This window comes from Nyctibius grandis, chromosome 6 (assembly GCF_013368605.1).
Source record: "Nyctibius grandis isolate bNycGra1 chromosome 6, bNycGra1.pri, whole genome shotgun sequence".
NCBI lineage: Eukaryota > Metazoa > Chordata > Aves > Nyctibiiformes > Nyctibiidae > Nyctibius > Nyctibius grandis.
In genome coordinates, this window is record NC_090663.1 from 54,002,147 (window position 1) to 54,029,668 (window position 27,522).

The following is a 27,522-nucleotide window of genomic DNA, read 5'->3' on the forward strand; positions in this document are numbered from 1 at the left end:
ACCCAACTAGACACAGCCCTGAGCAACCTGCTCTAGCTGACTCTGCTCTGAGCTTGGGGGTCAGACTAGACAATCTCCAGAGTCACCTTCCAGCCCCAACCAGTATATGTTTGTGTGAACTGCGTCTGGAGGGAAGAAAAAAATCCTCACCGAGTGTGAACAGGAAGCTCTTTAACAAAATTGGGAGAAGTATTTGATAGTGATTGACTGAGCAATTTTAAAAAGTGAGGGGCAGCTTTACTCAAGTGAAAGAAATATCTGCCTAGTTCCATCAGCTTCTAGTTCATTCTTAATCACATTTTAAAAAAAAAAAAAGAGACAACTCTGTCATTCCTATTTTGTATTGTTTGTTGGCTTTGGTGGCGTAAAAGACAGAACCCAAAGATAAATCTTTGGATTGCAAACTGACTTTGAACATTTGCTTTGTGATAAATCATTGTCTTAACCAGGAATGCTTAATACCATTTGTTCTCAACAGTTATTGCAGCAGCAGCCACCACAGATCCCATGCTAAATTCAGATTTACATTAAGCTTTTTCATTTACTTTTTCTGGTGGGTAAAATACAACTTTTAAAGTATGGCAGTATAACTGCCTTATTCAGCTCAGCCATGAAATAATGGTCATTGCAATACAACCAAGCTGAAAGCACTAACAGCCAATTATCCCACAAATTGGTGGTTTTTGCAGAGCTATGTCATCTTTACTATGTCTTCTCCACAGCTGCCAGTGCTGCTGTGTTTACATTAAAATCTAAATGGACAGTATCTATTTTCACTTTGGATACGGACACAAAATTCAGGTTTAAAATGTCTAAAGGAAAGTTACAACCTAGCACAACAGAGTTGCATCCAGTTTCCTTTCTCTTTTTACCTTCTGCCTGCAAGGTTACAGGAAGAGTTTAAAAGCACACCTGCTCTTGTGCAAGTCTTTTCTGTTGCCAGATGCACTAAGGGTTGCTCCATAGTTTTCTCTTTTGTCACAAAAGCAGCAAATACATTTCAAACTTGAAGGAAATGCCAGTGAAACTCCTGGAATAGTTATGGTTCCTCTAGCATAGGCTGAGTCCCAACATGCTGGGAAGACTGAAATGCTCTTAGAAATATTGTCTCTGTTGGTGAGTCAAAGACCGAGTTGTCCAGGTCTGACTGTCAACTTTCTGCAGGCCTAGGAGATTCACTGGCCTCCCTCACCATCCAGGGGAAGTGTTGAAGTGATGAAGCTGCGCAGAATCTCAGGAGAGAAAGCAAGGAAGGTTGTTATGGCAAGGAACTCAGTATTAGTATTTGACAGATTTTCATGATTACCCTCAAAACTCATCTCAGCCATATGCCAGTCATACCCATTCTGTTCAGTCCCTAATTCTTCATGGTTTAGTGGAAGACTTGGCAGTGTTAGATTTACAGTCGGACTCAATGATCTTAAGGGTCTTTTCCAACCTAAATGAGTCTATGATCTATAGTATATTAAGCACACATATACACTATTATCATGAGTGCTGAAGTTTGGCACAAACCTTCCCAACAGCAAAAACATCAAACTAGTATCCAGGCAAACCCTGTGTTAGCAACAAGTGACTTAACCCAACATTTACTTTTCTAAGAATCAAAACTAGGATCTTTTGCGCGCAAAGGGAAAATAATAAATGTTGCTAACAGGTGTACAGAAAGTCCAATCACAAGGTAACCAGATGAGCAGCCTTAAGATTGAGCTTCATTTTCCCATGGGACTGTCCACCACTACTTATTGCAGGGTTGCTCATGATTTTGCTAACTACAGGCACAGAAACTGGATGATGCAAACAGCGCCTCTCATTCATACACAGTGTAGGTGACCATCCTACAATAAGGACAAGGAGATTTTCTTTGGTCATTGTGAACACTCTCTCTGCTGGCACTGGTACCGGCACCATTAGTTTCTTGTGTGGAACCTCAAGCACTGTTGAGAAGCGAGTCAGTAAACTTGATTTTCTCAGGCCCTGGAGTTTACAGGCCAAAACCTGTGCTGTAGTTTTAAACCACTCTTCATTTTAGAAGATATTTATAGTTGTGAACACTGCTGAGCACTGCCCTCATTTTCCACTTGTTTCAAAAGAGAGGTGAAGATCAAGGACAATTTCTGCCAATTTTTTTTTGCTTCTTCATTCCCAGCGATAGAAACAAACGAAAACAAAAAGAAGGGCTAGGCTGAGCCCCACTCAAATCATGCTGCTTGCAATTAGCACACAAACATGCTCATTAACCAAATGCATTGTAGCCTGACATGAAGCAGCAGCTGAATCACAGCTGAGCAGGGCTAGATAGAGCCTGGGTTTGATGCACTAGATGTTTGTGGAGTCAGTCCAGCAAGATAAAGCCTGTTTTCTAACTCTACATGTCATGAGTTAGCAGTCTGACCAGAGTGACCTGCCAGGTACTAAGCAAATGTAGCACCACCAAGGCTTATGATAGAAAACCACCAAAATTTCTGCTCAGTACAAAAATAAACTCAGGGTTTCCCCCCCTGCCCCACACTTTTAAATTTGTCTTAGAAAGCTTTTACTTCATTTTCATCTGGTCATTTCTACAGAAATAAGAGTAGGACCAAAGTTTGCTACAGTGAATGAGGGTGTAGAGAAGTGTTACAGAGTATATATGTTGCCCCTTCACAGAACATGAACCATTATTTGACAGTGTTTGAAGTGGCTTTGCTGTTACATACAATATTTTATCACCTCCCGATTACAAGTTTCCTGATCAGTTAGATACAGGCAAAAATCCTAGAGGTATAAAAATCAGAAGACAGAGATAAATAATTTATATGCTTTGTCATGAATATGTAATAATTTTCTATTGATATTTTAAGTGTTTGGGGTGGACAGTGCTGATGCAAAGTCATTCAATGGAAAACAACATAGGAACAGCTAAGGTTATTACTTTATATACCCATTGGACACACTTTCCACTGAACCATTAAGTTGATATCTACATAGCTATTGTATCTGTTCTTATCAGTGCTGATTTATTACAATGTTTACCTGCAAGTACATGTGCATGAACCATTAAATCACAGTAATTTGTGCCTCTTCCACAGCCAAGCCCAAATACCAGGTTTGGATGACACTGACCTGCCATAGCTACTGTCAGGTATTGGTGTCATTTGAAAAAAAAAAAAAGGCAACGTGTGGTAAGTGAGCAAAGCCTCTATAACCTTGGAGAGCTTTTGCATCAAATCACAGAATCACAGAATCACAGAATCACAGAATCACAGAATCACAGAATGTTAGGGATTGGAAGGGACCTCGAAAGATCATCTAGTCCAATCCCCCTGCTGGAGCAGGATTACCTAGATCATATCACACAGGAACGCATCCAGGCGGGTTTTGAAAGTCTCCAGAGGAGGAGACTCCACAACCTCTCTGGGCAGCCTGTGCCAGTGTTCAGTTACCCTCACTGTAAAGAAGTTTTTCCTCATATTTATGTGGAACCTCCTGTGTTCTAGCTTGCACCCATTGCCCCTTGTCCTGTCAATGGATGTCACTGAGAAGAGCCTGGCTCCATCCTCTTGACACTTGCCCTTTACATATTTATAAACATTAATGAGGTCACCCCTCGGTCTCCTCTTCTCCAAGCTAAAGAGACCCAGCTCCCTCAGCCTCTCCTCATAAGGGAGATGTTCCACCCCCTTAATCATCTTCGTGGCTCTGCGCTGGACTCTCTCTAGCAGTTCCCTGTCCTTCTTGAACTGAGGCGCCCAGAACTGGACACAATATTCCAGATGCGGCCTCACCAGGGCAGAGTAGAGGGGGAAGAGAACCTCTCTTGACCTGCTAACCACACCCCTTCTAATACACCCCAGGATGCCACTGGCCTTCTTGGCCACAAGGGCACATTGCTGGCTCATGGTCATCCTGCTGTCCACTAGGACCCCCAGGTCCCTTTCCCCTACGCTGCTCTCCAACAGGTCTGTCCCCAACTTGTACTCATACATGGGGTTGTTCTTGCCCAGATGCAGGACTCTACACTTGCCCTTGTTATATTTCATTAAATTTCTCCCCGCCCAACTCTCCAGCCTGTCCAGGTCTCTCTGAATGGCTGCGCAGCCTTCTGGTGTGTCAGCCACTCCTCCCAGTTTGGTGACATCAGCGAACTTGCTGACAGTGCACTCTATTCCCTCATCCAAGTCATTAATGAATATATTGAATAGCACTGGTCCCAGTACCGACCCTTGAGGGACTCTGCTAGACACAGGCCTCCAACTGGACTCTGTCCCATTGACCACCACTCTCTGGCTTCTTTCCTTCAGCCAGTTCACAATCCACCTCACTACCTGATCATCCAGACCACACTTCCTCAGTTTAGCTGCGAGGATGCTGTGGGAGACCGTGTCAAACGCTTTACTGAAATCGAGATAGACCACATCCACAGCTTTACCATCATCTATCCACTGGGTTATGTCCTCATAAAAGGCTATCAAGTTGGTTAAGCATGATTTCCCCTTGGTGAAGCCATGTTGACTGCCCCTAATGATCCCCCTATCCTTGATGTGCCTAGAGACAGCACCAAGGACAAGTTGTTCCATTACCTTTCCGGGGATGGAGGTGAGGCTGACCGGTCTATAGTTACCCGGGTCCTCCTTCTTGCCCTTTTTGAAGACTGGAGTGACATTCGCTTTCCTCCAGTCCTCAGGCACCTCTCCCGTTGCCCACGACTTAGCAAAGATGATGGAGAGTGGCCTAGCAATGACTTCCGCCAGCTCCCTCAGCACCCGCGGGTGCATCCCATCAGGGCCCATGGATTTATGGATGTCCAGATTGCTTAACTGGTCCCTGACCCAGCCCTCATCAACCAAGACAGACTCCTCCTCTACCCTGACTTCTTCTGAGGCCTCAGGGGTCCGGGGCTCCTCAGGACAGCCTCCAGCAGTATAGACAGAGGCAAAGAAGGCATTCAGTAACTCCACCTTCTTTTTATCCTCTGTCTCCAGGGCACCCACCTCATTCAGTAGTGGGCCTACATTGCCTCTAGTGTTGGTAAAATCACTTCAAAAAAAAAAAATCACTTCAAAATTTTAAATGCCTAATGTTTGAAAATCAGAGATGTAGGTGTTTACACTCCCAGCCCACTGCAGCCTGTACCTCTGTGGCAGGGTAAGTAGTAAGAGATTCAGTATAAAAGATCTTAGAATATGCATGCAAAAAGTGGCAATATTTACTGAAGTGAAAATGTTGCCTCAAAATGCTGCTGGAATAGCACAGCTCTTGTTTCCAGGGGTGGAGGCAAAATTGAAGCACCACAAAGGTACACTTGTAGAAAATTTTAGCAGTTCTTGATATCTTGTTTCTGTAACTCATTTGCCCATGGCTAGAAGAGTTTTTAAACACTTACTAGCTGTTCCTCATTTTCCTGGACTCACTGGTTTGTTGGCGTTTGCATTCTGTAGCCAAATCATGCTTCTTCCAGTAAGAGACCAAGGAACTTCTGTCTACTTGGTTTATGTAAGAGATGCTATTGCTAACATATATGGTCTAGTTCAAATAGAAGCAACAGGATTTCTAGGTCCTGCATACCTGGCATTAGAGCTAAGTACTGTCTTAAATATCTTTCTTGGAGCCAGACTTAGAAACTGATGGGAAGATTTAAGAAAACCGCGTTGATAGAAAAACAACCTAAACTGTCAGGAAGGAGTGAAGAGTCAGATCTGGTGATCAAGAGATGAGGTCTGAGCTCTATTTGTAATGAAAATGTATCTGGCTCAAATCATAAGAGATTTTAAATTTTGCTCTGGGTTCCTCTATCAGAATAAAATAGTTTTAAAGGCAGTTCAGATACAATAGTGGACAAGCAGTGCTGATAGATGGCTCCTGTGGTATCTATTACAGGGCATCTGTCACACATATCCCTGGGCTGTTTCTCACTGCTGTTGTTTTAAAGATGACAGACATGTTTTCATTCAGAAAGGTTGTCTATTTATATCCCCTAGACACAGCTTCTTTCACTGCTCTGTAGAAGCTTTGTCCAAACAGGAAGGAGGCCTGTGTAATCTGAAGGGCGCTCTCCCCAGTGAAATGATATACACAGGCATGTCTGCCTGAGAACGCATGGGGGGGTGAAGCAAAGCTGAAGTTAGGGCTAATCCATACGTATTGGTCCCAGTTAGCTGCTTCACCAGGCGGGTTTTAGCTGGGGACACACATCCACTTTGTCAGAAGCAATGCATGAGAAGAGGCACCTATATAGCCAATGGTTTATAAGCATGTTTTAAGAAATTAACATTAAGGAGGGAAAATTCATCGGGGACCTGCGAGGTGCTGTCCTGGGCACTGCAGTGAAGAAGGAGGTCCTCAAGGACCAAAGTGATGGCTTTTTGCTCTGGACCCCAATGTTATTCTGAACTTGTGCCAAAGGCTTCCTACAGGCTAGCCTGCTGCTGGAGAGACCTGTTACCCAGATGATGGGTCGCTGCCCACCGGCTTATCCTGCAGACACAGCAGGGCAGACATCTGAAGACTGTCCCTATAGGAAGCCACTTACAAGTTATACTGGTTTTCAGCTGGGCTGTATGTTGGCACAAACTTGTTTCTGATGTTTTCTCTGCTGGTAATTTAGAAGGAAAGACAACATGCTCCCCAAGGAAAAAAAACCTTCTGGTATCAGTGGAAGTCTTGCCAGTGACTTCAAAAATGCCAGGGTTTTGCAGTAATCTTAGGGTATAAATATTAATACTGAGCAAAAATTTTGGGTCATCCCTCTTGTGCGAATTTCTGGTCTTTCCAGGCCCCATCTACCAGAAAGAGCAGTATTACAAATTAACCTCAATGCAGTTGTCTGAGCCCTCAGTTTCAGCATAGTGAAATTCTGCCTGGTGAAAATGATGGGCTTGCTGTTACTTTAGCCCTCCCTAAAATTACTACTTTAATAGTACAGTTTTACTGCAAGACACTTATTCTTTATAAAGATTCAGCAAATGACAATCTGACTAGGCATTAAAGCACTGGGATAACTTCATTAATTCACTGCAAGGAATGGTGTGGAGGAGATGCTTTAAGCCCAACAGTAATAACACTAAACAGTCAGTCTCAGCTTGTCCATTTAAAAAAAAACAAAACAAAACAAAACAACACAGTGACCTGTCAAGACTCACTGAATTTCCTGCTGTTCTCATCATTTTTGCCTGAATCTGGATGCATCTGAGGAGTTAAAGATATGATATTAATGCCTTAAACCAACATATGTTCACTCATCTAATTATTTCTACATGTTTCCTTGAGTAGTGTGAGGAGCAGTTAGGCAGTAATTTAAGGAGTATTGAAGATATTGCTTAGAGCTAAGGCAGCAGTGCACTTTTTCCTTCTCATAGAGGCAAGCTGCAAAAAATGGACATTGATGATCAAGTAATGCTTTCTGCCAAGTGGCGATATAATTCAGCCACAAAACACTCTCTTCCACATACCATCATGGAACACAGCCACTTCCCCTGCAGCAAGCTGGAGACCCACAGTGAAAGACAGAAAGATTTAGAAATCGGTGCCTTATAAACAGAAAGTAGGAGATACTGAAAGAATTGCCAAAGAAACACTTGCCCTTGGAACAAGGGTGACTTTTCCTGGTGTTGAGTTCTTTACTACCTCTTGCTTCCACTTGCACAAATCCTCTGACTGCTTAAACACCCAGACCTTGAGCTCCTGTCCCCTCAGGGCCTGGGGCTGCCACTAGAGCCTGCTGTTCCCCATCACTCCAGTTGGGTATAAAAAGTACCCAGGAGACAAGATCGGAGCTTCAACATCTCCTGATCGTGCTGCCTTCACAGAGAAAAAAGCCACACTGGTGTAAACTGCGTATTTCCCCCACTCCCCCATCTGTTTCAAGTGGCTACACAGGCTGTGCCAGCTCCACCTCCACAACTGGGCTGTTTCTTATCAGCCCAGATTCCTCAAGATGTTATTAGCTATTATGCTGCTGATCATTGTTATCCCTCAGGCACATCTTCAGAGAGAAGCTTGAATTTGCAGATGCTCTCTGCTTCCCAACCCATTCCTGCTTGAACCAACCCATAAGATCTGGGATGCCAAATGCCCATTACCCTTGTGACATTCACTACAGCAGCGTTCATAACCCCCCTCATGACACCTGATGAAGAGAAGGAGCTGCCCTCGCGGCACTGCTGGAGATGCAATGTGCTCATTGCCAGCTGAAAAATTAACCTAATATACATCCATGGGAATTCAATTGAAAGGTCACTTGACAGTGATCAGCAACACCCCAAACCTTCTGTTTAGTGTTATTAGCAACCCAGCGTATAGTAGCTATGAGATGTTTCCCGCGGCTTCCTGGCAGAGACCACAGCGTTGGACTGGGTTTGCAGAGAGACGTGCACGGGTTAACCAGGCACAAAACTGCAGCCTTTCCCAAAGCAAAGGGGAAGCAACACGCCTGTGTGGCATGGCCATGTGGCCTCATCGATGTTTTCAGGCCCTGCATGTGGCAGGGAAGGAAACCCCCAGGAGGCTTTGGGGATTGGAGGAGCTCAGGGGCCAGGCTCTGGGTCTGCTGGCTATGGTTGTGAAGATCACATCCAGATGCTGAGACAGCTACAGCAAACAAGCAACCCCCCCAGCCACTCCTGAATAGAAACACTGACAAGTGAATAACTAATTAAATGAAGGGCACTTCAGTGGAGGCACCAAAGGCCCCATGGGTTGCACTAACAGCCCAGTCAGCTTCTCACAAATACTCAGTGACTCCATGTTCAGGTAACAGCAAGAAGGTCATTCAGGAGGCAGAGCCCCTTTACACCAGGGGCTGGACAGCCTCGGGGGGCCAGTGTGGGGTGGTTTCCCTACCCCTCTGGGTCTGCAGTCCCAGTCCTCGAAGGCTGGAACAAAACAGAACAGCAAAACAAAATGCCTCAGGGCTGGGAGGTGAAAAAACAGTCAATAAACTGGGCTCCATTGACTCCGAACACTGAATTTCTGGCAAGGGCTCAGTTAAGGTAAGACTCGAAATGTAACAGTGTAGTATGTCTAACCTCCCCCAAAACATGCCAAGCTCAGTCTCACTATCCACAGGGCAGCAGCTGTGCAAGTCAGATTCAGGTCTTAGGTGCACTAGTGCATGGAGTTATTCAGAATCAAAGTCAGATCATCAGCTGCTATAAAGTGACTGATGGCTTTGTTGCAGTCAATAGTGCTGTGTTCATTAACTCCAGTTGATAATCTGGCCCTTGGGGTTTGATTCAGACACTAATCTTTAATCAACTAAACACCAACATGAGAAGCTGCAGATGCATTTGTGGACAGCCCATCGATTGGAAATGGAAGAAAGAGATGATTTTTCCATGTGTAACAGCTATGGTGGTGTGTTTTTTTTTGTTTGTTTCAAATCTAACATCAGTCAGACCCAATATGTCTCTTCAGAGCAAGCTACATAAACCAGAGTCCCTGTCCTTATACATAAAAACAACGCAGTGCAGCTGAGGAGTATGATGTGTATTATTATTCTTGATAAGCTACAGTCTCATTACATTCCAGGGCAGTCATCTGAGTCGACTGCAATGCCCAGAGTGATGGTGATTGCAGTCCAGGGACTGGCTGAACTAAAAGCCAAATAGGATGCTGGGCAATAGGTAAATGCAGATTCCCTCTGGCTTTCAGAAGGAAATTAAAGCTCTTGATTTTGTTTCCTGGTAAGAATCTCCCCGCTGAGCAATGCTGCTGTGCTCTGGTGCCAGAGATCCTCCTGGAGTTCCCATAGTTCAAGAATTTCTTTAATCTGATTGATTGATTTGAGGAGCAGAAGGAGTGATTAGACTTCCAGAGGGCAGTCTTACTGAAAAGGTAAAGTAGAGATGGGATTAAGCTGAAAGGAATCCATTCTCTATAACCCCTGCATGTGATCCTAGGAAAAGGACAGCATTAATGTAACATTCCACCTGGCCTGGGCAGGAGGGAGCTGGGGCTTCTTGGGCAAGGTGACAGTCCCAGGCAGAGCTGCTGCTGGCCAGTTGCCAGGCTGTTTCCATCTTGCACAAGGACAGTTTGGCCCAAAGCCCAACATGAAGATGATAGGAGACTTGCTCCAGTGGGTTTCCTACAACCTTGCCTTCCCTCAAGAAAAGCCTTGGCCACCTCCTTTCCTAGCAATCCAGGTAAGGCTGTCAGTACTAATTGCAGGACTGTGGAGTTGGCATTGAAGAGTAACCAAAGCATGTACTGCTTGAGGATAGCCTGGGCAGTACGGAGCAAATGGTGCAGCTGCTGTGCCTTATTCTCCCTTCTGCAGAGGGCATGCTGTAAGGTGTCCCTATATAACATCATCAGAGATGGTGAGGTGCCATAGGCAGCACTGAGGTGTATCATAGGTCTGTTAGTGATGCTGCTGCAGATTTGGCTGGAAGGTGCCAATGCTTGGGCGGACCAACAGACAAGCATTGATTTACAGATTCTTCCAGGAAGCAGCACTATTTAATGCATTTAATTAGCAGAAGTTCCCTGCTCATTTTGGCTGATTAGCAAAAGGATGCAAGGGCTGACTGCCTCCACTTACTGGGGACCCAGCCTGGAGACCTTTGCTCCCTGTTGAGCCCTGTGGGAGGTGTGTGAGCTCAGCTTCTGGAAGGAACTGTTTTCTGCAAGGTTATGTCCTTTAAGACATGGAAAACCCCAGTGAAGAGCAGATCTTCTGCAGGTTTTATCTCCAGAAAGGACCCTCTTAGCCACCTGAGCAGATTGTCTGCCTAATATATGCCAGAGAAGCATATTAACTAAGTTCTACACCCAGCTAACTGAGCTGGAGCTTACTGGTCTTGCCTGAAACACCCCCAAGTGATTTAGTTGGACAATGTTCCTAGGCTCTGGCACTGACACTATTTGATACTTGCCAGCCAGCATTGACTCACTACGGCCTCCATACATTGCACCCTGTCCAGGCCATGAGATGATCAACAGCTGAGTGGCTTTAAAAAAAAACAAACCCACAACCAAAACCATACCTGAGCACTTCACATGTTGAAGGCAATAGGGTTAAAATTCTTGGGCTCCATACAGCTGTAAAATGTCCTGCAGCATGACTGCAGCATTTTCTGGCTCCCCTGCTATCAGCACATCCTAGAGAAAAATGTTCTCTTAGACTGGAGGTAACAGAGGGTGCAGGTATTTTTTCAAGTGACGTGGAAGGAAAGACTTTCTCTAAATATGACAGATAATTAGAAGATTAAGAAGCCTCTCTCGGATGTTAAGGCCAAGACTTAGAAGCTCAGTGCTAGTGTGCCTAGATCACTAGCTGAAACCTACCTACACAACAGTGTCCAAGATTCCCTATTGCCTGATGGCTTTGGGATAGTCTACAATAAAAGTAGCATCTAAGTACATAAGAATCAAAATTGCCTCCACAATTGCCAGGTTGGCCATTTTGACGGCAATTTATACAAAGTGACAGAGTGAGGAAATACTATGGTCCTGAGATTAACCCTCTCTTCCTGGTTCAGTAGGCAAAGAGAGCACTGCTGGGGTGGGGTGTCACTCACTAGAGTGAGACATGTGAGAACTAAATCCTGGGCCAACACATTTGCCCTCTTTACTGCAAATTCATTGCTCTTGTGAGCAAGAGGCTGGATGCAAGCACTGTATCACCATGACCTAAGAAGACTTGCTCGGTAGATGCTCCCTTTGGGTTTCAGTGGTGTCCTTAAGACAGAGTGATTCCTTTGCAAAATTCTTCAGAAAGGTCATCTTGGGAGGAGGGGGAGCTCAGACATTGGGCATGCCAGCCCTGAGCCATGGCAGCAGGCACTCAGAAGGGTGAAGGCATTTCACAGATTTTTCATTTCCTTTGCTAAAAAGCACATTTACCAGGGTGCGATGTTGTGCTGCTTGTAACACGCAAGCTTTACTTTATGTGACACTTCTGATTTCCTTGGGCTTGAAATACAGTTTAGTCCGTAGTTTGCTGAAACAGTTTAGCGAGGATGTAAACTTGGCCATCATGCATTGCATAGCTGCACAGACATAAGGAAAGTTACTCTCTCCAGAGGGGACAACTAGCTTTGCAGTGGGAGAGTCCTGCCGAGATCAGCTGTTTCCTCTTGGTTTCTGTCAAGGTTTGACAGCTCATTAAAAGTTAGAAGGGAAAAAGATTTGATTTGCTTCACTTAGAAGCAAAGCAAAGAGTCTTACCCTTTTGCTCAAACAAAGAAGAACAAATGACCTTCAGTCTTCCCAGCTTTTCTGTGCTATGCCACAGCTAACAGCAGGGGAGGACCAAATTCTGTGCGCAATTATTGCCAACAGTCTTTTTGGGCTTTAAAATTGATTCTTCAGTCAGATATTAATTTGCCCTGCAAGAAATGATTTAGTGCTATCTGCAGGTTTAAGGCACACAGCTGCATCGATTATGCTGAAGGCACAATTTCAAGGCAATCTTTGCAGCTTGGGGAGATAAACCTCAGATTTTTTTTTCCTCCAAATAGAAACAGGGTCTCTACAAGGCCAGATCCACTTCAGACCCTGCATGCCAAAGGCACAGGGTGAGAAAGAGTTAAATATCCATGTGACACCATGGCTGATGCTGCTCGCAAGAGCTGTTATGGTGTTTGCGTGCAGTGTGTTAGTGTGACATTAAAATCAATGTGTGCTGTGTATACCTGCAGGTAATGTTTGGCCCCTGGTAAACATGGCAGGCAAAGCTAGGATGAGAGCTACGAGACAGAGGACTCAATAATTCAGCTCTATTTAAAAAAGATCTCATTTAAGATAGGTGGCAATTCCATATAGCTTGCCAAGAACATCCAAATTACCAGAGCACATTTTCCTTCTATTGTAGTCTTAATGCTAAAAAAAACCAACCAAACAAAAAAAGAGCCTGCTGACAATATCTTTTTATATAGGTAAAAGCTTTTGTGTCACATTTCTCTAGTATGCTGGGAGGTTACCCAATCACCCTACATCTGCCTTTTCTATCTACCAAAACCCAGTCAGCACATTTTTCTCCCACTAAAACCAATGCAAACTTAAGGTAAACAATCTACCAAGAACTTCATATTTCTTTCTGCAGCTATGCATCTCTTGGCAAGAAAGAGAGAGAGAAACAAGGAAACCTCTGGGGGAAATCCTGGCGTTACATGGGGTTTTATGTGCCTCTCTGTAAGTCCAGACAGTCATGCCACTTTGCACTCCTTAGGCTGCCCTGCTGGGGGGAGCACAGAAACACCTGCTGCAGCCCCTCAGTTCTTTTGCCTTCTTTTCTTTGAGATACTACGCTACCTGTTTCTTACTCTTGGTCTGCATCAAGACCATAAATCCAGCCAACATCTCAAAACAGCTTCATTTCTGTGCAGAGAATCAAAGCCTCTCCCAGAAGCTGCACCTTTTCTTTGCTATGCATTAATAACACTACACACTCTGTGTAGCACAGTGCCCCACCTCTGAGTCCCTCCTCTCAACCCATGCCCTCCATCCTCTCCACTCACCAGATTCAAGTTTCACAACCCTTTGAACCAACCTTGAATAAAATCATCGCATAGACAAGATTCAATGTCACACCATACCTGTGGCTCCCCTGATCCTCTCAGCTGTCCTGCAGGAATGAACAGTCTTTCTTGAGCATCACCCTAGGCTTCACTGTCTTTCCTGAGAGGGACACTTGCCCACTGTTATGCCTAGGTCTCTGCTGCAACTCACTGCATCTTTATCAACTGTCTTTAGGCCTCTTGCCTCCCATCTCCCCCCTGCTCGCTGGGCTTAAGTAACAAAGAGCACCTGTGTCCCCTGTCTTCCTCCCACCCTGCAGGAGCCTCTCCTGCCTCCTGAGCTTAGTACACACCACCAATACACCTGGTCTTTGCAAGGGTGGGGAGAGATGGGAGCCTTCTTTCTCACTGTCCTCCCTGGCAAGGTCCAGACTGCTAAGACCGCTGATTAGAAACCAGTCTTACAGGAAAGTTGCTCAGAGACTTTTCATCCAAATGGGTATTTTTCTTTTAATGAACTATTGCTCATTTTCATCCACATCGCAGCACTTTGGAAAACACGTCAATCACTTGATTCTTGAAAGCCAAACTGAACTGTTTTAACAGTGCTGAAATGCCTTTGCAAAACATAGTTCATTCACCTAGAAAGATGTAGAGCATCCCAAGAAAAGGAGCACTTAAACCAGCCCATCCCTTCCCCTACAGACCTTTATCTTTACTATCAAAGCAAAGCTCTGTGCTGTGGTTTTCTTCCCAATCGCACTTGTTTGTTGTACATGCTGCATTCTCGGCCAGGAACACTGAAACCAAATTTCTTTTTCCTCCTAGCATCTGGAAATGTGATTGGTTTTTTTTGGTTTTGATTAGGCATATGACCTTTTAAGGAAATAAGCCACGGCACTGAAAGACCCAAATAATTAATTCAAGCAAAACTTGCCAAACAAGTTAAAGAAGTGTGAAAGCTCTTCTGGAGCTGGTATCAGATACCTTGCAATGGTAGAAAAGTGTGGGATCAGAGCAGACCACCAGGAAAGTGTACATTGTGCCACTACACGTGCTTGGATGAATAAAAGAGAGAAGTGTGCCCCAGTAGAGGGAGGCTTCAATTTAGTTTCTTCTTTTTTTAACGTGCACTGGCGACAGAGAGGACCAGCTATGCTGAGTTGGACACAACCTCCACATGTGTAGCTATAAAAAAAGCTGTAAGCTATACCATATGGCTCTCTTTTTGTCAGGGGCAGGTTCTACAGAAGCTCCAGCTTCTATTTCAGCAGAGATTAGGACCATTTAGGGACTGCCCTCAGTTTTGCAGGCTCTCTCTCCAGTGCTGTCAGTTAGTTTGCAGTAGCTATTCCAGATTGTATGTGAGCCAGGCTAGAAAGAAAACGCACAAAAGAAATGGGACAGATTTTCTCCCTGCAGGTAAAGGAGTTGACATTATGAGATGGCTACCACAGCTCTGTGCCTGTGGAAAGCATGCCATCTCAGGGAAATATCCAGTGGGGAAAATATGACTGCTTTCCACTCCACCTGCGCTGCCACGGGGGAACAGGCCAGAGAACCTGGCTTTGGCTTTGCAAGGGAAGAGGGAGATGTGAGACATGTGTGGCAGACAGGGAAGAGGCTACTCACCTACATCCACCCCAGGGAGCAGAAGCCATGTACTGGCTGTGTTGTTTGCACTCAGTTTGACGATCTCAGGATATGTCCCCAAAGCACCCGAACTCATGTTAAGAAATGCAGGACAGTTGCTAGTATCACTCACAGCAACATCCAAAAAAGTGAAGAGCAGATGAGAGTGAGTGACCAACCACTTCACTCTTCTGAACAGTCCTTCAACATCATCTGAACCAAGCTGGAAAGATGGGTGAGTTTGGGAGGAGAGCGAGCACTGCTTAAGATGGGTGCATGAAGGAGGTATAGCCTGCTGTAGCATAAGCTGTGTCACAGGAAAGTTAGGGTGAATGCCAAGAAAACTTTCCCAGCAGAGAAGTATATAAGCATGCAGAGCCATGTCAGTAAAGGCAAGGAGATAAATACATAATAAAGAATATTTCACATCATTAACCAGAATACATATACTGCATGTGCATTTGCCTCAGATAGTTTGCAGGATTTGCTGTATAGCTCTCCACTTTCTTATCCAGCATTTCTCCTTTGAATAGCTGGTATACCTAAAGATATGGTCACATTGGGTGCGGGGAGACACTTGGATATGATCCAACCAAGTGTCAGCCCTATTTATTCCCCATTCTTTCTCTGCTGGAGCCGGGAAAAAACAGGGAAGCCTATCCACCAGCCTCTGCCTACAGGTCAGGAGCTCAAAGCATCCAAAACCTAATGGAAGCCCAGGCATTTCAGAAGGGTGAGTAACCCAATGCATGGAGCCAGTGTCTCCCCAGAGGCTTCTCTGTTAGCTTAAGGCATACTAAACCTAAGCAATTTGTTTCATTAATTAATAGCTTAGTAACTGTCCTTAAAAAAGGAAGAGAGACAAACATGAAGGAAGAAATGTGAGGGGCTCCCAAATCACAGGAGGAGCAGCTTCGTGGATGGCCTCACCTCTGCCGTTTCCAGGGCGGACCTCGTCTCTCCTCCTTCCCGAGCCTGAGGTGATGCAGCCCAGCAGACCCCGGCTCAGCGCAGATGCAGAGGCTTTGCAGAATCCAGAGGCCATTCCTATGCACCAGCCATTTTCTAACAGGCGCTGAGGAAAAGGCAAGTGCCAAGACGTTGTGCTCCAGCTGCTGGAATATTTTTCACCTGCCCGTGAGAAACACGTCCTGAACTGCTCAGCTCGCTTATGTCTTTCTGATGTTATGTAAGTGGATTTAGAGAAACAGCACTGCCATGAGCAGGTTTCTAATTAGGAAAAGAAATAAATAGAATTATGGAATTAAGGCAGAACCTCAGCATGAATGACCCAAATCCCTTCCTTGTGCCGCAGTCCACAGCAGGCTATTAGAAAACTTTTTTTTAAAAAGTTAATTCATCACTAAGATGGCACAGCAAAGGCAAATTCCTTTGCAGGCTGGCACCCACACTCCCAAGTTGCTGATCCCACTTAATTTGACTCTTAGAAGTGCAAAGGACAATGCTTTAGGGAGCATGGTGCTCTGCAACGCAAGCAGCCATCCCCTCACTCCTGCAAACACTGCTGAAATACAAGCAGTAATGGGGCACACGTTACCATCTCCTAATTTGCGCTGACAACTTTCTATTGGTCCAAACATGCAGACTGTCATTACTACTCATAGTTGCCTGCTATGAGTTACCTACTAGCATACTGGGTATAGGTGTCTAATTAACAGTGGCTTTCTTTGTGGAGATATCAAGCATCCACAGGTCTCCATGACCTGACCTCAACAGCAGAAAAGAGCACTCTACACTTTCTCACAAAGGAAATCGTATTTATCTAAATACTCAGTTGCAGATTTAAGTGCGTACTCTTTAGAACATCAGCTAGCAAAACCAGCAATTTATGGTTCTCCAAGGAGTAATTTGAAATTTGATGGGGAAATCTTAAGCTTTCCACTCACAATACTGCCACCTGCCACAGAATGTTTTTGATTGCATTTGAATCCCTAAAGGCATGGTAGTTTCTTTAGCTGGTTAAAGCAGCGAAGCAGATACCCTGGGATGTAGTGCTGCTGGTTGGAAAGCTCACGCCCTCAGGAAATCAACTGATGCATGAACAAGAAGCCAGACTTACTCTTTATATACGCAGGCACTATCTCACTGAAACTGCTATGTTATATGGTATGAAATCTGTGTCAGATGGAAAATGTACAGTGGTGATTATTGGTTTGATAGGATGCTAGCTTGTTTTCTGCACTGGTCCTTTTTCTGCTGGGTCAGTCCCCTGGGGGTGGGGGATCTCTAGGCTTTTTCCCTACTGCATCAAAACTACATGGATGGAGTAGGAAAGGGAGACCTCAGTTTTCCTGCCTACAAAGAGAGCCTGCTAATTGCAGCACACAGCTGAATGAACCCAGCTACCACAGAGAAACACCCTGCTCCTGGCAGTTTGGGTTTGGGACTAATCTTCGGCAGCCACTGGCATGCAGGAACCTGAACCATACAACAAGGGATCCAGCAAAGCCCGTACCCTGTGCGATTGCCCAAAGCACTGGGAAGCTAGTTGAAGTAGCCTGAACCCTAGCAGCCAACTATTTTTGGGAAGAGGGCTCCAGCTCGGGGTGAGCAGCCAGTGCCTCTGGTAGCAGAGGCGCTGTGCAACCACATTATCTGAGGATCTGTTCTGCTCCTCTCACCTCACCACAGAAAAGAGTACACCGAGGTGGGGTCCTCATGCCCACTAGTAGTAGACAGGCACATGGAAATACCATACATGTAACACCCTGGGATCAAAATACTTCACTGCCATTGCCTGTTATCATATGCCCTTTTGTACTATGAGATAAAACTTTATTTCCTTTTGGGGAGGAAAATGGTTCAGGTTGCTCTGATGCTGATGCTCCCGGCTTTGTGCATGGTGTGCAGGCATGCTGGTGGGTGGTGGTGACAATTTGCTACAGCAGTGACACTGCAGGGTTAAAACGCTGCCTTTCCACCTTGGAGCAGGACATGGCTCCTGGGGAGCTGAGCTGGATGAACAGTGTGCTGCTGTGTTGCAACGGCGGCTGAAAGGCTGAGTGAATTCGTGCGAAAGGGTAGAGCAGCAGCCGCTGCAGAAAAGCCTGTGCTCATGAACAGCTGTGAATGTCAACAGCTCTCACACAGAAGAAGGCAGACAGGTCTCTTCTCCAGCAGGGACAGTGCGTGGTGGCTTCCACCGCACTAAGCTTTGCAAGGTGCCGGGTCTCAGGCCTGAATTCAGAAAGCCCTTTGTAGCTGCTCTGTCTTACAGACATTCACAGGTTTAGCCAGAACGATCAGCAACACTTAAAAGTCCTTTCTTTTCCCATGTCAGCCTACAAACAGAGACCCAGAATAATTAAGACAGTGTTCATTTTATTGTACTCAGCATGGAAACCGGGAGATGTAAAACAGCAAAACATTAAATTTCTAAGGGACTCGGTAACATTGCTTTAATATCACTGTAAGACTTTTTTCACATGCAAACTTCTGTTGGTATATCTCGAATGAATGCTACAGTACACCTGGAAGCCTAATACTAGCTTTACTTTGTACAGTACATCACGTTCAGTCAGTGTAACTATAAAAATAATAAAGCCACAATAATATTAGTTGTCATTAGAAGCCCCCAAGTTGGTTTTCTTCTGCTGCTGACTGATTCACGGCCATAATTTTTGTGGTGCTTGCAACAGCCAGGAATTCAAAGTTCACACAGCCCCTCTCCCTTCAAGTCTGGGTAGAAACTCCCAATGCTTTTCAGTGTGCAAATGAGACCTTAACTTCAGATATCAGACGTGATTTTATGTACCATGAATGCACGGATCTTTCTCTTCCGTTTTACTAAAATTCCTCAGGGCAGTGTCTACACTTGTGCTTGACGTACTTGAAACTATTGATTATGAACTGGGCTAAGGGAAGTGTTGTCAGGAGGACCCTCCAGCAGAAGGGTCGCCTGTTGTAGCAGAGCTGCTGAGAAGCATCTGAGAGATGCATATTCTGCAGCAGACAACTGCTGGACTTTGCTGGCAGAATTGTCATTTATTTCTACTCCAGAGAGTGTCAGTCTAAGTAGAAAGTTAACAAAAACTTAAGGTCTAGTATTTCAAACGGGACTCAGTTGACGTGATTCTGTTCCTAATGAGCTCAGATGCTTGCTATCAATCACCCACAGTCTGTGCAGAAACCAGTTTGTACGTACAAGTCTGGATTTCCACAAAGGTCAGGAGCCAGCGTGCATCTCTGTACACCCCAGCCACTGCACTTTCTGTTGATAGTCTAGACATGGAGGTCGGCCAACTGGTGGGTTTTTTTAGATATGGCTCTGGGAATTTTTTTGGAGACCAGATAAGGAGAAAATCCTTGTTTCTGTATTGCAGAGCGATCTAAACTTGCCTCAAAGTTGTGGAAAATGCTAAGCCCCCAGCATTCAATCAGAAAGGCAAAGGGAAAAAATTGTCTTAGAGTATGAGTAATGCATGAGACCTGCACACAAGTACACTCCTTTTAAACACAGACACATGCACACATAAGCTTACCTACAGCTAATGCTTTCCTAGAGGAAAAAATGTTTCCTCTCAGTGTGACTGGGCTCAGTAATAACATCATTTTCTTCTTTAAAGACACCTGAATGATGAAAGATATGTTTGTATGTTTCACATTGCAAAATCTTCCTTGCCAAGATTTGATGCAAAAGCCACATTATAAACACTGGAAAGGAAGAGCTGCTCAGAAAAGCACAAAGCAGAAAGAACAATAAATCTCAGAGTTTCAAAAAAAAAAAGAATGATCATTAATTTCAGTTTGGCTCAATTCAGGTGTAATACTTCATGCTTTCTTTTAAACATCTACACTGACTCAAGTGGGATAATTTAGGCCCCTAAGAGAACATTACAGCCATTTCAATATACAGGACCTGACCTTCAGGCCCACGGACCACCGCAGCACCCAGTGACTCCAGAGATATTTGGCAGCATGCAGCATTTGGATAAGGATATATGTGCATACATTTGGGATAACTGAGAATACTGACCACTCATACAGGCATCACAGAGTCACCAAAATGAACCAGCAGATGTTGAGACATTACAAAAACAGGGGGAGAAGAAAAAGGAGGGGAGAGTTTCTTTCAGACCGTAGCCCTTAACTTTCTAAGGCCATGGAGCCTGATGATCATTTGTCTCTTATTCAGAGCAGCCATTTCCATAAGCTGAGTGTGAAAGGCTTACTCTGCCTTGGTAACTTTCTGCATTCATTTTTAAAAGGCGTAGAGAGATAGACAAGGAGCTAATAAGCTCAAAGCTAAAGATAATAAGCTCAGAAGATTTGTACTTTCATACAAACCTTGCATATAATGAGCTAAGTAATGAAATGCTGGTATGGTAGATTCCATTACATTTTCAAACTAAAAACCAGTGGCAGCCAACTTGAATTTCCCATCAACTTCAATGCTGGACATGGCACTTAGTGCCATGGTCTAGTTGACATGGTGGTGTCAGGGCAATGGTTGGACTCGATGATCCTAGAGGTCTCTTCCAACCTGATTGATTCTGTGATTCTAACTTTAACACTTCAAAATAGTAATGAAATTCAAGATAAAAGCTAGTGTTATCTTTAGAGCATGTATTCACCTTTTCTGAGTCCCTTGAATGTACTTCTCCAAACGGTGCATTTTACAAGCTCTTACGTGGTCTTAGTGGTAATAAACTGAGGTGGTTTGCCTAGTGGTTTTGTTGAATCGTATTTGGATATATCTATACATACTAGCAAAATATACAGCCTCTGGAAATATTCCTTTTCCTAAAAGCCATGGGACACCAACAATATAAAAAATGTGTGAGCTCAGAAAGAACAAATGGGCAAAACTTAAGCAAAACATTGGCTTTACAGACATAGGACTAGGAATTCCTTATGAAGCACCTACATCAACTTTGTTTTACTTTTCTTTTGCTCCCTCCCTCCCTCCCCATGTTTCTCAGCAATTCCTTTGTGTATGTTCAAAGGGAGGTTTTCTTCCTCTGAAGTCAAGACAGATATTCTCCTCCTTGTCCCTCCAGCTCTTTTCCCACTCTTTTTTCCAAACCAAGTCAGCAGAAATGAGGCAGGACTTCAGCACTTGCGCCCAAGGCAACACAAAGCTGGCAGACACCAACCAAGCACACACAGACAGTGGTGGATGTCACAGCCTCACATGAAATCCAGAACTATATTGCAAATTGCCTGCAATGAGGTTCTCCTTCAACTCAGGCTTTGTACTGGCAACATTGAAACATGCTTATTCTCATTTTTCCTAGTGAAAAGCTCCTGAAGTGAAACTAGAAGTAACTCTTCCATTCTCATTCACTGCTTTTATTAATGTTTCTGGCCATGCCAACCTTTCCAGAAGATGCAACCAACAGGTAAGAGTTTCCTGACAATTAGCTTGCTTCTCAAAATTTCTCATCTTGCAACAAACTGATTTTAGGAGTTACTTCAACTGGCTAGGCTGCAACACAGGTTTTTTGCCTTTTTTCCCCCCATACAGCTTTACTCTTAGGAATGACAAAGTACTTTCCATTTTGAACCCTTGTTTTATTAGCCCAAGTGGATTTCCTTGGTTGTTAACCATTCAACCAATGCATTGTGATTCTGAATCACCGGGCTGAGAAACAGAGCAGGATGGTGGCACATGGATCACTTCCCCTTACCCTCTGCCATACCGCTACTCCAAACACACTTTCATTTTTGACACTGACATGACACCAAGAACAGTCTTTCATGGCTGCTACAAGGCCACTCACATGCATAATATTTGCTAATTGCTACCCAAAACATGATTCTATTTTGTTGCTGGTGAAAGACGCATCATCCCTATAAGGATTCACATCGTCATCTAGACATTGTATGCAGGAGAAAGAATAAATTACCAGTGCCCTAGCAAGGCAAAGTGAAAACCAAAAATATTTTCCATGAGATGTGCTGGTGATTATCAATTTGTTTTTGTGTATTGGTTTTTGGCACGTTATTGCTTGGCTTCAAACGCACACCTGCAGGACTTCTGTGCCCACCAGGCAGTGTCACCGACATTGTGCAGTTTGTCTTTACAGTCTTATTTTCCCAGAATACAAAAGCACAGGGCTCTGCTGGCCACTACGGTTTTTCCATGCAGTTGTTCAGATGCATCCACTTAGTAACCTGCCTTCTGGCGTTTTGTGGTACATATGTATCGGTGAAATTTTCCTGGAAGAAAGTTTGGTTGGGGTGGGAGGCGTGGGTGGACAGGCTGGTGAAGACTCACAGCTGGAAGCAGCTGCAGGGAACCAGGAGAGATCTCCCGTTCCTCACGAAGAAGAGTTAATTCCAGTGCTGGCCCAGCACCCTGCTCATTCATTGCCAAGCCCAGTTTGGTCTCAATAAAGCAACTCATACTGATATGCTAGAAATATTTTGGAGAGCTTAAGCTAAAGGATAAAGTTCATGGAAATTGGTGAATGCACAACATCCATTTATTCTCCTCTGGAAAAATATATGACAATCCATTTATATATTCAGACTGAGCATATTTGTAAAGGGACAGTTCCGAGTAAGCTGGCTCACAACGCTACAACGAAAGGGACAGTGGGGAGAGGGACACGTGCTGAGCCAAGGGACACCCTTTCGCAGGAAGACAGGCTGTGCAGCAGCTAGTGAGGGAGGGGGCAGAAGGGAGGTGAAAGGAGCAGCGCAAAGCCTTGGACCTGGTCAGGACACAGCAAACACTGCAGACAACTTGGGGAACCTCTTCAGGGCTGACACGGACAAAACGTGGTAAGAGACATAGAACTTATCAACTAACGTGACGTAGTGATACTGCCAATATTAATCCCACACAAAATTTCACATGAAACTCACATCTCGGACACTGCTAGGAAGGGGATGGAAACAGTAGTACTAACAGAAAAAAGGTAGGAGACTTTCCTCCTGGTAGGCAGAGGTGAGAAGACACTCTCTAATGTGGCATTTCAGAATCAGCAATTCAGCATCAAGTGGGAGAGGACTTGAAATAATGCACAGAAATGGAACAAGGATGTGCCATAAAGCCCGCAAATACATACCAGAGGAAAACCAGGAGCCAATTCAGTACTACGCCTAGGGGCAACACCTTTCATTGAACTAGGTTAAAATATTGTATCTTGCAGTATTTTACCTCTCTGATGAGGAAAAATTGCCCCAAAACAGCTGCTTTGAAGGCTTGGCAGTTGATAGACTCAAAAAGTTTGGCCTCCTAAATAAAAGCGGACCACCTCAGGTCTGCTTCACAGAAAAAAAAAAAAGAAAAAAGATATTAATACTCATTTACACTGTGTAAACCTGTAAGATTTATAGAGTTAGTTGTAAGAGTAAGATCTACAGTGTAAGTCCAATGTGTGATACTAGAGACAGAAATAAATTATCATCATGATCCATGAAATATCTTTAATGGGAAAAAAATAACCCCTATTTAACTCTAGTACTCTGCATGATTACAATACCCAAATCCTCAGTGCTTTGCAGGAGTTCCCCAGCCTCCCATCATGAACTCCAGTGAACAGAATAAACAGCTAGTGGGAAACACATTTCCCAGGTTGAAAAATATTATTAAGGTGAGAAATGTGACCAACATACATTTAAGACATTATTGTATATCACACTTCTGAAGAAACAGTCACTAAGCTACCTTTTATTAGCAGTTTCTACAACTTTTCTAACATTAGAAATACAGCAAAGATTGTCTCAAGATTTCAGTACTTCTGTAAAGTAAATGTTTTAAGTTAACAATATAACCGTTTATAATATAGAGAACATTAGGTAAACCAAAATATGCACAGGCTAAATAAATGGTATTCAGTTTATGAAAGGCAGCAAGAAAAGCACCAAAATACTGGAAAAAAAAGTGGAGTTCACTAAGGACTTAAAAGGAAAAAAATCAGTGTAACACACTAGACACGTAGGCTCATGGACCCAGATGCACAGGACAGCTGCTCCTCTGGGAAAACATCACTGTGCATCTCTAGAGAGAGGAAAAAAGCTCCATATCACTTTAAAGAGTGATTTAGAGGAGAGGTGCTCACCGCCGCGGGAGGCTGGGAGCAGGGGCTGCCCACCCTGGCTGAGGAGCCAGAACAGCTTACTGCTTTTGAAAGAGTTGGCTGGAGCAGCATGAGTAAGGGCACCATCCTGTTGGATGTGGGTACATCTACTGACGTGCTCTCTTGTGCCTTGCCTGCCCTGTGTGCATAGCCTAGTTATAACCTTAAGCATGGCTGATGCAGGGGAGAAAAAGCCCGCAGAATATATCCCTCTCTCGCCTCCCCTCCTGGCCACCAAAATCCCATTGACTTCTCCCAAAGAGATAATCCTCCAGCCTTGATCCTCACTCTTTGCCAGGTTCTCCATTTCCACGGGAGGGGAAGACCTGACTCTCTGGGGCTCACATGACAACAGTGCCCCATGGTATCAACAGAAGGGAGACTGCTCAGGGATCAATGTCCGTAGCCTTTTCATGGACTTGCCTCAGCGTAACTTACACACCAGGAAAGTTGTCTTGCATGAGATCTTTACAGTTGTTGGATCTTAGTTTCACCTGACTCAGCTTCCCTCAGCCCACCCCTTTGTATAAGACCTCGTGATGCACACAAATAACTTCCCATAATAATTCTGACAATCTCTCTGCTTCTTGCTTTATCAGAAGGTGCTGCTCTTCCTGCAGCAAGGTGGCAATTTAAATTTGTGCTTTTGCTAAGTGCCAGCTAGCTTTTCATCTGACAGTAGTCGGGACAGGGGCATAATGTGGAAACACACCAGCTGTGGCAATAATAACGGCGTGATGGAGCGCGTGGCTACTCACAAAACAAAGGGGAATAATTTTCCACTGTTGCTGCATCACTACCCCAACAACACAACTGAACAGCAGGACTTGAGACTCGAGGGGAGGGATTCTCTCTGCCACCGCAGACATTTATGCACCCCTGCAAACCACGTCAGTCTAACACCGAAGAGGGAGCCGGTCGGACGCAGCAATTAGGACGCCTAAAATTCTGCAGCATGGACTGGAACACGTTGTGCTGCCTCCCTTTCAGTTTTTTATTTGAGGATGTATCCGAGGAAATGGATTTCCGGGTCTGACTGTTCTGGGCTCGGATCAATTTCTCATGTTCCCGTATTTGTCTCTGTAAGTGGTTCTGGATGGCAATTCCCAGGGATTCTGGATCGAGGGAAGCACCATAAACCTCCCACGTCATGCCTTGCTCGTCCCAAACGACATCCCTGACGTGCTTGGACTGCTTCACCTTCACTTTCGCCTCCATGGCCAGGGTGGGCTGCTTTTTGTTTTCCCCCACGGTTGGCAAGGCCTGAGCTGAAGCAGAAAGAGCTGCTGTGTGAAGCTCACGTCGGGACTCCTTGGCGTGGAGGCCTTGCTGCTGGGGAGCTGCTGATGCCTCCAAGGGAGGGGTGAGCTGTGCAGAACTTGCACTCAACTCGGGCGTCAGTCCTGCCTGCGGGCTCTGGCCGCCGTCCGTCCGAGCCTGGCCGGCATCTCCCTGGCCTCTGCTCTCCTCCTTTTCACCTGTACCCTCCGAGCACACCTTTATGTGGACAGCAGCAGGTTCACTGCTAACATTCATCCCTCCTTTAGGATCAAGCAGCATCGAGTTTTCTTCCTTTGGTTTTACCACAGACTGATTAGGAACGGCCTCCCCTTGACTCGCACCTTTACATTGCACAGGCTTTTGCTCAGAGCTGCCCAGGACCTCCTTCTGCTTGACTTCACCATCTCTGCTACAGAGTAAAGGTAACCGCCTGCTTCCTGCATCATGGACAAGATCTCGCACGTTGCTCTCGCTTTCTGGGACAGCGGCAGCAGAAGTGGTGCTTGGTCCACCAGCGCCAGACACAGGCTGTGCTGGAGTTTGATTACTGGAGTTAACTGCAAGCTGCTCAACATGCATGGGCTTTGGTGGGACCGGAGCATCCGTCGGCAGCTGAGCAGTATCCTTGCTGTCATGGGCTGCACCCATCATTTCAGCATTACCCACAGATGTCCCTTGGGAGGTAATGTCTGCAGGGGAGAAGGGGAGAGCAGGTTTTGCATTATCTGCTGACACAGGAGACACCACATCAGAGGGGACCCCAGGCAGTTTGACAGGCTGGGTTTGGGCTGAAGCAGTCACAGCCGTAACAACAGTTGATTTTGACATGATACCAGGAGAACATGGGGACTTTTGTTGTGAGGAGAAACTGTCAGTAAGTGCAGACTGGCTCAGCCCCATACATCCTTGGTAAATGATGTGCAGTTCTTCCTTCTCCTCTGAAGGAGGATTCCTTTTTAAGAAGGCAGCAAGGATGCTGGGGCTGGTAGAGGCCGATTTGTTCTCCACGGTAGCCACAGCCTGAACCTCAGCATCTCGCCACGTCCTGCTTTCTGATTCCTGAGTTAAAGACTTGCTCTCTGACTGAACCGTCATTGTACCTGTTTCTCTGAATTTGGAGAGCTTGGTGGGGCCTGGACTCCCCAGCTCGGCATCCGTGTTGCGTACGGGATGTGGACTCTCGTGGCTAGGCTGGGCTGGTGCCTCGTTGCTCTGCACTGCTTCAGTTTTATCTGAGGGATGCAACTGCGTGGTGTCTGCAGCCCTGCTTTTTGCCTCCAAAGAAGTCTGTGGGTCTCTCCCCAGGTCAGCTTCGGTGTGCCTCGCTGGTGAGGCTGACTGACACATAGCAGAACCATTTTTTTCTGCTCCCCTGTCTTTTTCCCTTCTTTGCAGAAGGTTTTCCTGAGAACTACGACAGGACTCGTCATCCCTAATAGGGTCGCCCAGGCAAGAGTAATTCAACACCTCAAGTGCCGGCTGATCATCAGTCCCCTGAGGTTTCAAGGCAGAGTCATCCATTTGCGTCAGGGAGCTCGTTTTTACCTGGCTGCCTTGCACAAACTGCCGGGAGCTCTGCGGGGCTGGCATCATCTCTGGCCCTTGCCCCGCCAAGGGGGCTTCTGCTGCTGTGGGGGCTGGCGCTGCTGGTCCCCGGCTGCCCACCAGCCAGGAGCAACCAGCAGGCTTTACGGCTGCAGGACACACCTCCGCAGCTTTGCTGGTGAGCCCATGAGGGAAGGCTTCCTGCTGGCTAGCATTGTCCTCGCGGCATTGCTCACACCTCTGCGTGCTGGCAGCCGCCGTGCATTTCAGGTCGAACAAGCAAACTCCATCAGAGCTGGATGGCGTGCACGGGAAGCCATTGCTGGCCCTCTCTCCACTGGGTAGTTGGGGCTGGCACTTAGCAGACTGCAGGTCTCCCAGGTCCCCCTCCTCCGCAGAAGCTGTGACCAGGGAAAGCTTGGCAGATCTCAGAGGATCTGGTACAGTCCCCATGGACTGTCTCCGAGATGTGGTTTGCCTTCAGCCTCTCCTCAGAGTGTTCTTGCCCAGCAGTGGGTACAACAGGGCAGGCTGCTGGTGACAGGTTTCCTGTAAAGCTAATCTGTAAAGGA

General features: G+C 45.4%; 1 protein-coding gene across 3 annotated transcripts in view; it reads right to left on the minus strand.

Annotated features, from left to right (window-relative positions):
- Positions 1-23,101: 23,101 nt before the first annotated feature.
- GPRIN3 (GPRIN family member 3) overlaps positions 23,102-27,522 on the minus strand; it is a 33,611-nt gene continuing 29,190 nt past the window's right edge. For all 3 annotated transcript variants that reach the window (XM_068403537.1, XM_068403538.1, XM_068403539.1), the window contains exon 2: positions 23,102-27,512. In XM_068403537.1, the coding sequence (XP_068259638.1) occupies positions 25,016-27,403 (2,388 nt within the window). In that variant the 5' untranslated portion in view covers positions 27,404-27,512 and the 3' untranslated portion in view covers positions 23,102-25,015. The remainder of the gene's footprint in view (positions 27,513-27,522) is intronic.